General features: G+C 34.3%; 1 protein-coding gene across 8 annotated transcripts in view; it reads right to left on the reverse strand.

The window, feature by feature from the left end:
- Window positions 1–18,465, reverse strand: part of LOC149556326 (uncharacterized) — a 205,906-nt gene that overhangs the window by 123,731 nt on the left and 63,710 nt on the right. For all 8 annotated transcript variants that reach the window (XM_089830577.1, XM_089830579.1, XM_089830583.1 and 5 more), the window contains 4 exons: window positions 17,371–17,421; window positions 17,108–17,251; window positions 16,873–16,995; window positions 16,652–16,729 (listed from right to left, as the gene is read on the reverse strand). In XM_089830577.1, the coding sequence (XP_089686703.1) occupies window positions 16,652–16,729; window positions 16,873–16,995; window positions 17,108–17,251; window positions 17,371–17,421 (396 nt within the window). The remainder of the gene's footprint in view (window positions 1–16,651; window positions 16,730–16,872; window positions 16,996–17,107; window positions 17,252–17,370; window positions 17,422–18,465) is intronic.

Here is an 18,465-nt window from a genome sequence, read left to right on the forward strand (position 1 = left end):
TATTTATATTGATACATAAATAATGGTCACCATTCATATGGTCACAGATATGTATAATGTTGGAAGTCTTTAATCAGACTAAGCATGGGGATAGATGCCCAATCTGGGCAAGGTAATGAATCACCATGTAATTTATCGGGTCTGATCAGGATCTTAGTGAGGAACTGATCAATCCAACAATTTGCATCTATAGTGTACTCATCAACAAGAGTACCTTAATAATTATCAGAATTCTGGTCCTTTCTAGGACAATAAAATAGTCTATCACACAAATAACCTTGATCTCAAAACAACATAATAAGCATCATGATATCCGGCTCATTCTGAGACTAACTTACTCTATCATGCTTATTGTCATGATTTCTAGCATAATTCTGGGACAACATTTTAATGTAGTCTTAATATGACAAGTCAAGCATTTAACAAATAACAACACTAGTATCATGGTATTCAGCACAACCTGGGACAAGAAAAACATGATGGAGTCGACAATGATACTTTTGTTATCATACTTTTTGGTACATTCCAAGACAACAAGTTAATGAAGTCTATGATAAAAAATCAATCTATTGTTGAGGTTGTCACCTTACAATAGAGACCTAACATCTCAAAATAATGAAAGATCATCACCTTTCATAAACAACACATGTGCACAAAAGTAACTCTTTAATCAACAAAGACACGCACGCACACACACACACACACACACACACACACATATATATATATATATACAAAACTGAGATTTTTGTCTTAGAAGTTAAACATTACAATAATTTTTCCATAACAATTTTCCTCTCAAGTATTCCACTATCAACTTTGGAAGAGGTTTGCTGAATATGTCAGCAGACTGCTCTTCAGTGCTGATATATTCCAACTTGATGACACCCCTATCTACCATATCTCTAATGTAGTGGATGGGTATCTCTATATGCTTTGATCGGTTATGGAAGACTAGATTCACCGAGAGTTTGATACAGCTTTGATTATCACAATGTATAATTGTAGGTTTTAGAGGCTTCCCAAATAGTCCAACTAGCAGCTTTGTTAACCATATTGTTACATCCCAAATTCTGACCTAACTTAAATTTATTATAGTTATTAAATTGAATGGATTTTTTTTCATAATCATGTGAGAAGGGTAGTTAGATATAACTATTGTATTCATTATTGTTTAATTGTTTATTGATGATGGTTGTTATCCATTACTTGTCATATGATGATGATAGTAGTTAGCAGTTGCTTAGTTTCGGAATTATGGTTAATAATTAAATTCCTTGCTAATATCTACATTAAATATTACTATGGATTTATCATGGAACTTGTTATTATCGTAGAAAATGTTGCACGGGTGATTGCAGGAGAAGATGAAAGGGAGAAACATTGCTAAACAAGATCAACAAAATAGGGTACTATCTTAGTCCACTTATCTAGTCGACAGGTATGACCTCTATCTTGGTAAGGACCTAGCGACTTGTATAGTAGGGTGCAATCATTTGGACATGCGTAAGCTATTAGATAAACATTAAAAACATTAATGATTTTAACTTAATTAAAATACATACTTTTATCGGATTATAGTTGACATTTCCAACATTTCATTGTAACACATTTATGTACGTGGACATTGATATAGAAATAAAGGTGCCACTATAATATTATTTTTATGCAAGATTTTATCCAATATGTACATTTAAATACATGTACAAGAAGATAAAATAATCTTTCAAATAATGCATGTATTTATATATACATAACATAAGATACAACCTTGAATAAAACATATAATATGATGTCGTTTTATAAATACATCTACGTACAAGTAGATAAATATATTACAAATTATCCTTGAGTTATAAGTATAAACTTCAAATTCTTTTCAAAACTTAATCAATTCTTTACAGGAAACCGAATTGCACATTTGGCATTTGATTCTCGAGGGATCAAGAAAGCAAATCTTTTAAAAACGATCATGAGTTACGACTAGCAATCTTGCAAAGCCTTTTATTTATGAAAGCCATGAGTATAATAAGATCGTTGAGTCTAATTCCTCACGATATATCTCTTTGCAATTTTCCTTACGTTCTTTCCCTCTGCAAAAATTTCTTGCCACAGTATTCCCATTTCATCTATACTTTTGTTGAAAGATGTGATTGGTAATCACACTAAGATTGTGTTCGGAGTTCTTTCCGTGAAGGAGTTGGTTGACAACGTCTAGCCAAGACTCAACTACCTTCCGAATTTACCAGGTTATGTGGTTGCCTCCCCATATCCAAATGATCATAATGTGTTTTATCAAATACTACTACGTTAGTAATTACAGCAGTAAAATACAATTCCAGGATATGCCATACATCATCCTTGTTTTGATATCATCGAATAGTCCCTCCTTAGGTCAGAACTTCTTATGACGAGTCAAGACCAAATATTCATGTAATGATATCATATCTTTATTCTACTATTGAATGTCAAAATCAAATGGTATTTATTTTGCAAGTCTTAAGATTATATTTCTCAGGTCACAGAAATGTGATATACGGAAAACATGTAATATTCTTATATCAGTTGAGGATCAATAGAGAGAGCTGGTTGCTCTGAGAATTCAAACACCTGGGACTCACCCGGCTGTATAGCCAAGGAAGAGGTAAAGAGGTAAGATAGAAATCTGCAATAATGTGGAAATAAAAATCAAACATGACAACAATTCTAAATTAATTTAAAAGGAAAATCATTTAATAGTGCATGTTCATATTTTTTGTTCTCCTATTGTCAAGTCGAGCGGTGGTGATTGGGTAATTGAACTCATCCGAAAACCTTGGCCAAGGTCATTAAAGGCATGTTTGCCATCTATGATCACTTGATGTCAGTAGTGCCAATTATTCAAACATGTCCGTCCATAACTATACAAACATTCTAAACACCGGAAATGCTTAGGTGGCTGGACTAGAAGTATCCCAAGCCTGATCCTAGAGTAGGGAGGGTCTTTCTATTCAATAGATTGTGTAGGGATGAATATGGTCTGAGGTTAGGAGGTTAGGCCTAAGTCAATGCTTCTCTTACTAAAAGCCGAGGCTTGCACAACTAGTTAAAGACTCGCCAGTTACTTTTTGTATGTTTCTTATTACCATTCCTGATATGTATTTATATTCCTCTTATAACTGATCATTTATTTACTTTACTATATGCAAGGGAAGATAGTTAATCGTTATTTCAGTTACTTCACTTAATCGTTATTCCGATTTTTCAGTTGAATGGTTATCTCAGTTAATTGGTAGTAGTTAAATCAGTTAATATCTATTGAAAAGGATTTAAGATGTTTTGTTTCGAAAGTTGGTTAAAGAAAACTCTTTCATTTCTATGTAAAATCAGGTTTTAGTTCTTTATTTTGTTATTAAAATCCGTTTGTTACACATACTTCTTCTCGGGCTCCCATTAACGCAGCTATGTACTCTGCTTCAATCGAACTCAGAGCAACAAAAGATTACTTCTTACTAAACCAGGATATCGTTGCAGATCCAAGACTAAAACAACATCTTTTAGTGCTCTTCCAATCAATGGAACATCCTGCTCAATTAGAATCTGAGAAACCATGAAGCTGTAACTCAACTTTGTCATATTTTAGACCAAGTCCAATAGTGCCTTGCAAGTACCTCAAAATGTGTTTTGCTGCCATGAGATGAATCTTCTTAGGTAATCACATAAACTGACTTAGGGCATTTGTAGCATAACAAATATCAGGACAAGTGTTCACCAAGTACATCTAAGATCCAATTATTTGTCTGTAATATGTAGGATCAATTGCCTCAAACTCATGTGCTTCAGTTTTGAGTTTATGAATATTTGTCTCCATAGGTGTGGATAACAATTTGCAGTCCATCATACCAAATCTTTTCCATATGCCAATAGTATACTTCTCTTGGTTTAGATAGATATATTCTATTAAGTTTGTCGTTACAGTCAGATTGATATGATCATGAGTTTAATTATTGATGGTAAATCATCATTAGATAAATATATATATATATATATAATAAATAATTTATATATTATACATATAGTTATTTATATTATTAATATGGTTATTTATATTATTAAAATACTAACTAATGATGATTAACTATATAGACATGTCTCTTCATGAGACATGTCTCCTCTCACATTTACGAGTCCTCAAATCTGCATTTGAAAACACCAATAAGAATGGCAGTGTTATTTCATCTGCAAAAAACGATCCTAGATAATTTAACATGGTACCAGAGCCAAGTTCAATTAAAGGGATTGAAGAGAATTCTTTGCCTATTTTCATCAGCACTTGTGTTCAGTGGTTGTAAACTTTAAACAAGCAACACGATGGAGATATAATTAAAGCCTACAGGCCAGACCTGAAGATCACATCATAGAGCAGCCAGATTGCCCAAGTTGGGCACTAGACTACTCACAAATCGGGAGGGTATCAAACCTGTAGTTAGAGATTGGCAAGTGCGCCATTTTAAAATGTGAATGACATATAGAAGTCATCTTGTTTCGTTTTGGAATGAACGTTGGAATGAATGAGTGCGATTGTATTTGAATATAAGTCGTATCTGACCATGATGGAGCAGTTTCTCTATTCAAAAGAGAATATATTTGTTTCAGCCATTTCTTAATAATGATGTAACAAGTTGACCAGACATTGGTTATGCATTGTGTGTGCAACATTTCATGTAAAGCTATGATTATTCCTGAAATTGACTGGGTCGTGGCATTTGTTTGGAAGCATACATGCCAAGTATTTTTCGCAGAAAATGGAAATAAGGACTGCTGGGAATGAGTTCATACTTGCAGACCATATGAAGATTGTTGTAGAGCTCTGCATATTAACCAAAATATTATCGGCAACAGAAGCTTACTTTGTATATTCTTGATTGACATATTACCAATTTTGGACCTGAGTTTGTGGTTAGAGGAAATTGTATTGTGTTTTCATTTTCTTTGAAACCTGCAATCACTATATCTGTGAATTCATCCTTCCACACATATGCATACATTAATATTAATTTCAGACCGATGTCTTCAAAGCAAAAGATTGCACAACAGAGAGAGAAATCCAGCTTCCCTGCATAAATATTGCAGAATAATACCAAGTAGAGACCTCGGAGCACTCCATCGTTGTTCATAGCATCAGATCTTAAGTCTAATTTAGCCAAAGCAACAGGCTATATCAGGCTTTAATTGAGCAAGTACATGTCACAGCTTGCACGGAAATCCAATCTTGATCATCCTTCACAGCTGGGAAGATCTTGACTCCCTAGAAAATATTAATATGTAGTAAAGAGTGGTCTGGACTGTGAGACAGATGTGTAGATCTCTCTGTTGTAAGGGAACAGTTGGTGTGTAACCACAAGATTTATTTATTTTTGACAACGGATGTGAAACAAGATATCACAGGTTTAAATACTGACAACACATGTCAAAGAAAACCCATGTGGATTAAGAAATTCACAACGGGCAATCAATAACCTTTGTAATGGTTCGAAGGAATGACGGCATGATAGAAAATATTCACATCGATCACTACTTTATAATGGTTCAGAAATAAATCTTATACTTCCCACATTTAACAAAAGAAAACTGGGAATTATACTTTTCTTTTTAATGCAAAGAGACATGTTGAACTTATACTGAAAGTCGTTCTTTCATCTATCCCAACGTCTGCACTAATTAAAAAAAATTAATTAAAAAAACTGGACACAATAACCTCCAGCAACAGATGTGGAGTATGGTATAAATTTGCTTTGACACATAAGACAGATATGTATATTCAGAGGGGTGTAAAAGGAGTATGATATGGCTTTCGGGCTCCAGAAAATTACATTGACCAGCTAACAATTTATTTCAAATCATTTTCAGAATATAAAAGTGTTCACACAGACTATTTTTTTCTTCAGCGGCAAGCACGCAACCCAGTTCCAATAATAATACATATTTTGGTGCATTTAAGAGAGCTGACATTGTTTCTGAATACGGTTCAAATAAGTTAGACAGTTACAACTGTTCACGTGATAAATATCTCCCACTCTGACAGATGAAAAGAAATGTGAGAGTGAAACACAGAAACAAGTTAATATGTCTGCTATATGTTTGTGAAATAAGGAGCGACAATAAGCAGAAATTGACAATTCCAACTAAGCAGCAAAAGGCGACATCCAAAGTCGGGGATTCATAATTAAATGTTGCCTTTATCAGGCTATCTGGCACACAGGGAGGGCACGTTAAACACAGATGTTTTGTCACCACACATTGATGTTTGAAATGATGAGTGGGCAAAGATTGAAGAAAGCCCTATCTGATGTCAAGCAGCCATGTTGACATTCTCCCGATGGCACATGATAAGAGTTTAGATATGTTATGTGAATATACATAAAATCCAATGAATATTATTTTAAATAATTGTTACAAATAAACCTCATCTCGAAAGACAGTTAATACTCGGAAGATCTTTAATATGGCAGATCGTTAAAGAAGGGCATCCTTCGCTGACTGAAGAAGCTTTAAAATTGATTCAGAAATTTGGAGGTTCATTAATTTGGACAACCCATTAAATATTTGGTGAGAGGAATAACAACAAGAAAAAGGAAGAATAGAAGGAAGTTTGCCATATTTAATGTAATGTAGAATTGTTCAAACTATATAAGAGTGGGAATTTTACATTTGTGGGGGGAATAATAACCAATGTTTCATTCCCATTGTTTGACAAATGCTTTCATGGAAGCATTTTCTGATTTATTGCATATGTGCCTTCATTAGAACAACTTATATCAATGATGCACAAATAAGTATTCATTAGCTTACTGCATTTTGTCTCTTAATTGTATTTCCATATGTACTATAAGAGTTAGCTGCCCAAATCTTTTCCTTTATGTTTGAGGATGTTCTTGCAAGAGGTTTGGTACCCTTGTACATGCTACCAAATATTGTGCAGACTCAATCTTACAAAATTAGTTCTAAAGAAATTGTGATCAAGAAGTCATTATGTAGGCAAGATAAAGTGAGGTTCATAAACAAATATCTTTGATGATTGAGATTATGAGTAGCCTTCTACATTAAGAGGGAGTATGATACTTCTTCGGAGGCAACACACGAGTTTAGAAGATTGATACTCAGAGGGAGTCCATAAATATGTGTGTGTCTACATAATTTTGATGGGCCTACTTTTGAGTGCATCATGAGGAAGTATTGATTTATCACCAGAAAGTCGGAAGATTGATATCAAATTCAGAGAGAGTCTGAGAGGCATCCTTGGGTGAAGAGAGTCTCAAAGGGAGTAACTACACAACCTAACTTTCCAAGATCATTGTTCAGAGGAAGAAATTTTGAGATGCAATCCTTTGTGGATGATATCTTCTCTACGAGGAGAAGTTCTAAGTGAAATTCTTTGTAATGTGCTCTCCTCTATGATAGAGAAGTCTGAGGTGAAAACCCTTGTTCCACCCTCTAGTAGCAACTATGGTGGGTCCACCCTCTGACTTGGTTCATGGTGGATATCATGTGAGTTACTATGATGTTGTTGTGATTATGTCATGAAAGGTGACGACCTTTCATTGATGTATATATTTAGAGGGGAGCTATTGAAAGGTGATGATCTTATCAATAGATGGACCTGTTATCATAACAAACTATATTAAGTTGTTGTCTCGGAGTGTTGGAAGTTATGATAACGAACATAAATTAACTATTGAAAGGTGACGATCTTATCAATCGTAGACCTATCTCCTAACACCAAAATGTGTTAGAACAAGTGTTATCATAGTTCTTTGGGCCGGATTTTGCCGAACACCTTTATAACCAACTCATCATGGTTCTTTGGGCCGGATTTTCTCGGACACCATAACAAAAATTTATTATAGACCACACTTAAGGTGGTGTTTAAATTTATATTTAAGTTGTAGAGTTTGCTTCAATTCCCTCTATGCTAAAGAAGATGAGTTGACAAATTTAGCCTCATTGTGAATCGAAGCCAATTCCCTGTGTAATATATGTCAATATGTGTGTGTGCGCGCGTGTGTGTTGATGGATTTATGTTGATATCCTTAGATATACCATTCTAGGAATATCATATTGAGATGATATCTCTTCATATACTCAAGAACATAATATGTTTTATATCAATCCTTCCTAAGTAAGAGGGAGTGTTAAGTTTGTAGTGAGAGTCACATTGATATGATCACGAGTTTAATTATTGATGTTAATTCATCATTAGATAAATATTCTTTATATATATGGGAGTGTTAAGTTTGTAGTGAGTCACATTGATATGATCACGAGTTTAATTATTGATGTTAATTCATCATTAGATAAATATTCTTTATATATATATATATATATATATATATATATATATAGAATGATTTATATATTATACACATGGTTATTTATATTACTAATATACTAACTACTAATAATTAACTATAGAGACATGTCTCTTCATGAGACAAGTCTCCTCTTATATTTATGAGTCCTCAAATCTGCATTTGGAAAACACCAATAACAATGGCAGTGTTATTACATCTGCAAAAAACGATCCTAGATAACTTAACATATTCTTCCTTTTATCTAACTTCTAATCCCAAGAAGTAAAGTAGAAGACCTAAGCCCTTCTCACATTCAGATCTAAGGTCTTGCTTACTATTAGCAATAAGATGGTCGTCACCTGTTATCAGAAGATCATCAACATAGAAAACTAGTATGAGCATATCTCCCTCTGATTTCTTGAAGCATATGTAAGGATCTGCTTCATTTCTTGAGTACCCTAGTTTGACAAGGTAGTTATTGTAGAGTGGAAATATCACTCAAGTTCATAGAGATATACCATGCTAACCACACAAAATAACCCAATTGGGATACATATGAAGTAAAATACAGAATATACCATTCATACCACAACATCAGAAGGTTTAGACGTAGTGGACTCATTTGTGTAACATAACATGAATGATTTCTTGCCCTCTTGGTTTCTCTAAGGCTTTCATCGAGGGCCACATTGTTTTCTTCAATCATTTTTCTTGCCCATGAGGGCCTTTTCTTATTGAGTGAGTTATCCTTAGGAGTAGGTGTTGTGGGTCCATTATCTTCTATACAACCCTCCCTCCCAATCATCGTATTTTCATTATCCTCGGGAATAGGATCATCATTAGGTTCTTCTATATCTTTAGAAGTTTTGTATGCAATATCTTCATCAAACTTGACATCTCTACTGATTTCAATTGTCCTTGACCTAGGCACATATACTCTGTAGGCTTTCAAAGACTCATTGTAGCCAACAAATATGCCTTTCTTTCCTGAGGGCTCTAGTTTAGTTCTGTTCTCCTTAGGAATATGAATATATACACGACAACTAAAGATTTGTAAGTGACTTAGATCAAGTTTGTTCCCTAAGAATACTTCTTCAAGTTTTATGTTTTCTAGTATTGCATGAGGGCATTTGTTTTGAATATATAAAGCAGTATTGGATGCTTCGTCCTAGAATGTTGTATGCATATTTTGATCATGCATCATAGCCTTACTTGCTTCAATAATGGTTCTATTCTTCCTTTTTGCTACTCCATTCTATTGAGGATTATATGATACAGTATGCTTCCTCTTAATCCCAAAAGAAATACATAATTCTTTAAAGTTCTCAAAGATAATTCTCATCCATTATCAGATCTTAGAATTTTGATCTTCTTCCTAGTTTGATTTTCAACTAAGGCTTTGAATTCTTTGAATTTGGATAGAACCTCATTTGACTTTAAGAAAATATATCCAAGTTTTTCTCGAAGAATCATCCACAAAGATGATGTAGTAGGAGTATCCTCCTACTCATGGTACTGACATGGGTCCACATAGGTAAGCATAAACAAGTTCAAGAATACTTTTTGATTTATGTTCACTATGATGAAAAGGAATTTTAGGGTTCTTTCCTAATGCACGCCCTTTACATATCCCTTCATGTCCAGATTTAAGGTTTGGTAAGCCTTTTACAATTTTCTCTATAGAAGGTAAAGCTCGGAGATTTAGGTGCCCTAGTCTTCTATGCCAAATCTCATCGATTTTCCCAATTTCATGGTTTAGGGCTAGATTTGAGGAATTAAAAAGTTTGTGTAGACTCCCTTCTCTAAATCCAATAGAAATACCATTTTTAATGTTCGAATTTTTCAACCAGCACAGGACTTTTATTTTCTTGGAAGGCAATTCAATACCCTTGATCTGCTAGACCGGATATAGAGATAAGCTTTCTTTTGATTCTAGGAACAAATAGGAAATGTTTTAAGTGCAAGTTAGCTCTTGAATTCAGTTGTACTATGTAGGTCCCAATTCCTTTCACAAGATAAGTGGAGTTGTCTCCTATAGTTACTTCTTCGGTTGAATATCCTTCAAGTGTTTCAAACTAATCTCTAAATCCGGTGATGTGCCTAGAGGCTCCATTGTCCACTATCCACGTGTTTCTATTAGCGTTCAACTCACTTGACAAGGCAAGGAAAAATAATGAGTTTTCCCCTTCTTTGACTTCGACCATGTTGATAGGATTTTTCTTTCTTTATGGACTATACATGTGAGTATGTCCAAATTTGTCACATTTGTAACATTGAAGAATGGATGGGTTTCTTTTCTTATAGTTTGTATTTTTCTTTCTTCTCTTCCTTTTGAATTTACCATTCTTATTATTTGATTTGCATGTAGTGCCTGAATCTCTTCCTCCTTATTGGAGATGATACCTCTTGAGATTAATCGTGACTCTTCTTGAGTGCAATCATTTTTTAGTGGATCAAATTTGGGTATAGAGGGATGACTAATGCATTGGATAAAAGGTTCCCATGATAATGGTAATCCTCTAAGGGCTATTAGAGATAGTTCCACATCATCTACATTCTTTCCAATGGTAGAGAGTTGATCCCTTAACTCAGTTATTTTTGACACATATAATGAGATTGCATCTTCTTTATCCATTTTGAGGTTGATGAGTTGCTGTTTTAATGTAAGCAATCTGCTGGCATTGTTTAATTCAAATGTATCTTGAATTAAACACTTCATAAGCAGTTGATTTTGCTATTGATGGAATAATATGATCTTTAACTCCATCAATGATGATTTTCTTGGCCTTATTGTTACACCTTTTCCATGTTGTCTTTTTTGTTTCATCTTCAAGCATTTTCTTATTTTCTTCTATAAATGATTCAAATTCGAGTTACGTACTTGAAGTATTACTATGATCCAAATTTTCCATGAAACAAAATTAGAGGCATGTTCCAGTCTATCCTCAACTCTAATGTTATTCGCCATGATTGATATGTTCAAAAGATGTTAGCAATCTAAAGAAAATTATCACTGTCGGCTTTAAATGCTTGCTCTATCAACTTGGCTCCGATACCATGTTAAGGAATGTAAGATCTTTAGATAGAGTATCTTGATCACTTAAGTAAGAAAAGATTGTCATACAAATATCTGAGAATTAGTAAATCAGAATACTCTATCTAAAGATCTTACATTCCTTAACAAAAAAAATCAAACAGAATACCCATGTTGGGTAAACAACAATTCACCAACAAATTCAAAGATGAAATATTTGGAATTATAAAAATTTTAGCAAATTTCTTATATAACCTGCCCTGAAACAATGCTTGATTTTATTCAAAGAATGAAATGTACATATATAGGCAGTTAAAAAGAATTATTTAACGAGACTTAATATTACAATATTGACCAATAACTAAACAAAAATGAAAATATTATTCTTATATGTTAATGGGCCCAAAGAAGATTCAAGGAAGCTTGCAGGGGAATGCCCAGGGCTTTAGGGGGTATAGCAGACAAACCAATGTAAATCTGTGTACTCCTAGAAGAAATATCTACTAGCAGAGAGAATCTAGTAAAATATATTCATTGTTATGGCCAAAGCTATGGGCAAGAAACTCCTTCACATTGAATTAAAATATACCTGCTCCTAATCTATTGATATTTTTATTATATTGCACTTATATATGTGTATTGAACAGTTATTTTTCCAATTTACAACATATTCGATCTAGGTAATATCAAATTAAGGTGGAAAGAAAATATTTGGCATTCTGTAATCAAAATACACAAAGCAGGTACATTGACATTCAGTATTCTATTTCCATTTTCTTGATAGATTTCAGTGCAAAACTCATGAAGTTGTGAATATTCCAATGTCTCTCAGCAGAATATCTATTATCATATTTTGCAAAGCTTGTGAGTACTCTCTGAGTTGCTGAGTACTCTATTGTTTTTGCTGGACAAGTTTTCACAAGTTTAACTAATGCATTTTTATGGGCACAAAAAACGTGGGTAAAAAATGTCAATACTGGTAAACGTTGGTTAAAATGTGTTTTTTACATGTTTTTGCTATACCACTGTGCTTTTTCTATTTTGTGATGTGTTGGTACCCAATATGGACCCAATATTTAAAATTTTAAGTGTGAGATCTTGAACCTCTTTGAACCAAGGTTCAAAGCAGTTCGAAGTGGTTCGAAATGCAGATTTAGTACAGTTCAGAATCCATGTTCAATATAATACCCAAATTCAAACTCGGTTCATGATTCATGTGCAGATTCTGTCAGTCCAGCAGCTTCAAAGGTTCATTTTGCATCTCAAGTAAAATCAGTGGTTCGATGTGACACTAGAGGTATGTTCAGGAGTTGGTGCCCAGAATGTGCAAGGCTATGGTGAGATCCTCAGGTTCAGTGATTCATATAATTTTGGCCCTGAGACTTCCTTGTTCCAAGTTAGTGATTCAATTAGTTCTCAAGCCTACAAATTCAAGTTCAGAATTCAAGATTCACAAGTTTAGAGGTTCAAGATTCAATGTAGAAGTAATGGTTCAGAGCTGGGGTCGAGATTTACCTTGAAGACATGATTGCCATTGCAATTCATATAGCCCTTGTAATATGAGACCGAGTTAGATCTGCACATTTGGGGTTTTTTGCTGGGAACTTAAACTCGTCTACCCTGCACAATGGAACAAATTTGAAAGGAACCAACTGCAAACAATATCTAGGTGACATAATGATATCAGGTTTGACTGCAATTAAAATGCAAGTGCAAAGATGCACAATGGCTTGGTACCAAATCATGGATGTTACTAGCAAAGCTCAAGCTTAGAATGTATAAGATGACTAGCGATAATAAGAGAGCATCTGCCATGGTTTGATTTAATGTATCAAACCCAAACTTTTCCACATTCAATTCGTGGCATGCAATATCGAGATGCCGAACTGGGGATAAAATCAAGTCCAAAACATGGGATGCCGAGTCGGTCAAGAAGGAAGAATGTAGCCTGGGGATCAAAATGTGATCACAGAGTTGATAATTTTTATGAAATTGATGACTCCTCTTAGTAAGAAAGTCGTTGTGTATGTCTGAGGTGAAGGAATGTAGATAAGGGCCTAAAGTGCATACAAAAGTCAAACTTAGTGGCAATAACCAAGTCTTAACCAATAATGATTCTAATGCTCGGCGGCAAGTATGACAAGATTATGGTTTGGTATTCACTTTTATCCAAACAGCCATCTCTCTTTGATATATTTGCGTCATCAAGGAAATCAGCTCGAGTATATATCAAGCTTGTGGGGACTCGGCCCATAGCAGATACAAAGTCAGGTAGCAGCATCCATACTAGAGCGTGAAAGAGGAAGGAACAGAGCACGGGTTACTGGTAACAGAATTTGTTTGAAATTAATCTCAGGTCTAATAGAGTTGTGAGTATATGCCTCATCAAGTTTCCTCTAAGTTGATTTAATTATTGATGTTTATAGACATATGGAATATAGAAAATAGCTCTCATACATTTGGCAACACTATTGTTATAATCTATCACACAGAGGTCGCGGTGGAAATGATTCAGCATGATAATGATGGGTGTCTATAAATGAAAATTTAAGGAAAAACGAGAAATATTATAATGTTTTATTAATCAACATAATATTTTAAAAACATATGAGGGCGTAATCAACTAGGGAAAATCCAAGGATAAGAAAAGAGCATTCCCAAAATCAGTTTGGATAACTGAAAAAGGCCTTGCCGAAGCAAAGGAAAAAGATAATTTTCAAGAAACAGTTATGGATGGGAAGGGGAGGTCCCCGGTGTTCTATTTAATGCAAAAATCAACCTTGCAGAGGGTTCCACTTTTCTTTCCCAAGGGCAGACTTGGTGCTACAGCAGGAAAGAGAGAGAGAGCAGATTTTGGGACTGTAGAAGAGCAGATCTTTATTTTCTTTTCTGAACTTTGTGTTAGTAAGGAGAGAAAATTTTGATTTTAAGTGCAATGTAAAGAAGGGAAATTCTGTTTTATTCCAGATGGTGATTATGATGCAACATCTAATGAGGTCTGTGTAATTTTATGCATGTTAAGAGAAGGGAGATTTGGGAGAAAATTGCATACCAAGACTTCGAGCTTTGGGCAATTTTCTTTCCACTAATCGTTATCTTTGTGTAGCTTTCAGTTTTCTCTAAATGCATTTAGTGTCACTATTTCCTGAATATATTTGATTTCAAGATACCTTTAAAGTTCTGATTCTTCGCTTTCTCAGGGTTTTCATTCGCTTTGTAATGCAGCATCCAAGCAAATGAACTTTGTGTCATTTTGTTGTTCTTTTCTTTTCAGTTATTTAGTTTCCGCATCTATTTTGAGTTTACGGGTAGATGTTTGTAAACCTTTTGTGCTTTCTGGTTAAAAGCATTCGTATTTGAATTCATTGTAAATCATGCATGGGGAGCTGTAACCGGATTAATTCAGAGGGCATTTACACTTTTCAATAGCGTAATGACCCAACTGTTAGTGTATATTTAGTCTTCCTATTTGGGCTTTGGGGTTAATGTAATGACCCTTACTATAAAGGCCACTGAAACCCTCAAACTGGACTTAGGAATTTTGTCAAACAGTAGGCATGTAACCGAATAAGGCTGCAATATTACTAATTGTTGTACAACGAAACCTCAATATATGATGCCAATAATGTATGAACAACAATTCCAGATTATAACACTACCAATCTAAGAGATAGATGACAATATGAAACTCAAATATGAAGTCCAATGCAATTCTGATTTTATGACAGCAAATAGAACTGATTACAATGAGAGATTGTCACAACTATGCACTTCTAATACATCAAACTCTTGACAATGCAATGTTATGACATGAACAATAACCCAGTTCAGATTTGGAATGCAAATGACGAAACTTTTACAACAGTTATTAATGACTGGAAATAACTATTTATGCAATGACAGTGCTGACTGTTCTAATCCTTAACATGCAATATTTTGGCAATCAATATTTTGTGCACCTGGAATAGCTCCAATTTTGCCAGATATGAATGCTGGATTAATGCCACACGAAGACCTCACAATTTGCCCCAAACCGACTCACAAAATTGCTGTTGCTGCCCAAATGACAGGGCCGTACAGGTACGGCCTGGTACGGCTGCTAGATAAAAATATTGCAGCGTTTTTTGTCACTCCAAAAGCAATAAATCTGGGCGCCTAGGGTTGCTGAATAACCCCCTAAAATATGAAATTCATCCGTCAAGCCAATTAGGAGTTATGAGCAAAAACGTGGGTCCAAACCCTGGACTGGCAGTCTGAAAATAATGCACAACTGTGTCTTCAAACCCTGTTAATCCATCCACAAATGCTAGGGCACAACTGAAACCCTTATTCCAACCAAAGTAAACCCTTATAACTGAATCTCAATGAAGTCCAAATGAGATGACTGCATTACCAACTCCTCAAATGCAACAATTCAGGTGATATTTCACACCCTCAAAGTCGCCAATCCAAGGGAATGATTCGTTCCCAAAGATCAAATAATAATTTGCAGACCCAAGAGACTACAAATTTGCTCCATAATGGAAGAAGTAGAAGAAATCTCAAATCCAAGCATGTCCAAATGAGAGGCCCAGCCCTCTATTTATTCACTTTTCTAAGAAGTTGCTAGAACTTCTAGAAACATCCTTTATAAAATCTCATTATAATGCACTTTTTATAATAAAGTAATTTTATAAAATAAAAAGTGCAACTCAACTTAAAATTATAACATGTAGGCCCCAATAACACCTAATAATAAAATATAACCTCTTAACACTTCTTCAAGAGCAAGATATGACCATCTGATCCGCAGAATTGACTCTCTCTCCACACCATTTGCCTACGAGAGTCTGGAATAGGCAAATCCATGATCAATGGCATGTCGAACTAAAGAGAGGACATTACAGTTAATTTGTATATTTTTCTTTTGGAGGACAATTTGTTCACTAACATGATGTCAATTTTCAAATTAGTACATTTGGCAATTGAATTTTACAAAACAAAAATGTTCTTTTAAGAGATTTTTAATTTTTAGTGCTTCCAAGTTGCCAAGGTTTTGCTGAGTTTTTGTCAACTATTTGCCCGGTTGAAAATATTGGGCTTAACAACTCCATGTCCAAGCTTGCAAACTATGTCTATTATAATAAAAAATTAGATAAATAGTGTTCAATCTTCAGACTATAAAACCCATCACCAAAATATACTTAACCATTGCTCACTTGTACACAAGATCATAATCTTGCAATCAACTAAATGTGGATGATTTTATATTTTCAATTATCAACATTCAAACAAAAAAGAACCAAACCTGCTGAGCCATAAGAAAAGGCCGCTGATTCCTCCATTGAAGTACTGACAAGCGCAGCTCACCCAAATGTCTTACTAACTGCATAGAAAACCATATATAAATAATGAAAGCATAGCTTGATATGCCTGGAATTGCCAAAGGTCCACAAAAAAAAGGATTTCCAGTTTAAAACCAAAATATAAACATAATATGATAATCTATGTGATATTACAGAAGTACACCTTTTGGAAGTCATCCTTCGTATCTGCAGGGAAGATTTTACAGTCTTCTGGAAATTCATTTCTAAGACTTGAAATGCATTCTTTTTTAGCATCATGTTTCTTCCTTTGATCCATTGGTAAGTCCTATATCACATACTGATGGTTAAGAAAGTTTCTGACTTCTTATTAAGACCCAAAACACTAACTTTAAAAAAAGGCAATGACATCTGGAAAATAAGTTTCAAAATAGACTTACAGTAATCAAGCCAATAGTGCTGGGCAAACCCAGAGCTCTAAGCATAGATAAGCATTGGCTTCCCATAAGATCAATATATCGATTGTGCACAACTCCATTGCTATAGCCATCAGCCAAAGCTACAAATGCAATTATATCTGCAACCTGGCAATTTTGGTTTGTGTATCAGCAATCATGGGAACCAGAAAAGAAAACCACAATAAAGAACAATCTGAAGAAAATTAAGATATCATTTCTCAGTGTTCTCCACCATGATATCTTACCTTTGCCATGTCTAAGCACGTCTGAAGATCGCCATGTGGTGCTTCCAGAATCTTGCAAAAACAATTACGCAACCCATGAATCATTAACAGAATAAGACAAGGTACCACAAAAACCAAGGTACCACTAAAATTCATCAAACTTATCTTTCTTTTCATTTTGCGATTTATAAGATATGTGTGATACCTCCTTTGTAGATTAGAATTTATAATAAAAATTAAAAATAAAACGAAAATATTCAAATAAATAAAATAAATTGTTATAAAATTTAATCACAATCTCCATGAACTATGAGAGTTGATTATCCTCAGTCAGCAATCAAGAAGGAGTAGCATTACAAGCAGCAACTTAAGAAAGGTAGGATGCAATATATCATCAACTTCATTATCTAATAATAGCAGAGAATAAATAGTGGTGCTTGGTATTAGTAAACAGAGATATTAAAAGGTCAAACAAAGAGAATAAGACAACAATTAAGTAGAGATTAAAAGGCAGGTTTGTTGATATGTAAAAAGGAAAATTATCAAACTGTAATGAAGAATAACGACAATATGACTTAACAATGACAAAGCAATGACTGTATAGCCCATAAAGAGCAATGATTTCCTTGATGGAGATTTAAATGAGACGGCTATGGCAATTAATACAAAGAACAGCAACTCGTATATTTACAGAAAGCTACTATATTAAGTTGTTTGCTGTTTAGAACAAACAAAGAAACAAGCAAAAGAAGCTATTGATATACGGCAATTCCTATAAAGAGATACGAGTCAGTATTTAGACTATATATTGGCAGCGATTAAGCAAAAACCAGTGAAGAAAAGAAACAGTAGGCAATAAACAACAATAGGTTGGTGTTCAAGTCAAACAAAGACCAGATGCAGCAGCTATGAACAGTGCTTATCATAACCAATGAATGTTATTCATTAAGAGGCTTACTTGGTGTTTAGTGTGCCATTTGTTTTATGATTAGAAAAGTGTGATTTTCTAGATTATAATTGCGGTAAGGAAAGGGTGCTGTTCAGGGGATATCTAAAGGGACGATAAAGGAAGGGACATGTCTTTTGAACATAACATGTCAATTATTTGCAAGATAT

The sequence above is a fragment of the Cupressus sempervirens genome, chromosome 5 (assembly GCF_028749045.1).
Source record: "Cupressus sempervirens isolate cs-2001-9-10 chromosome 5, ASM2874904v1, whole genome shotgun sequence".
Lineage (NCBI taxonomy): Eukaryota > Viridiplantae > Streptophyta > Pinopsida > Cupressales > Cupressaceae > Cupressus > Cupressus sempervirens.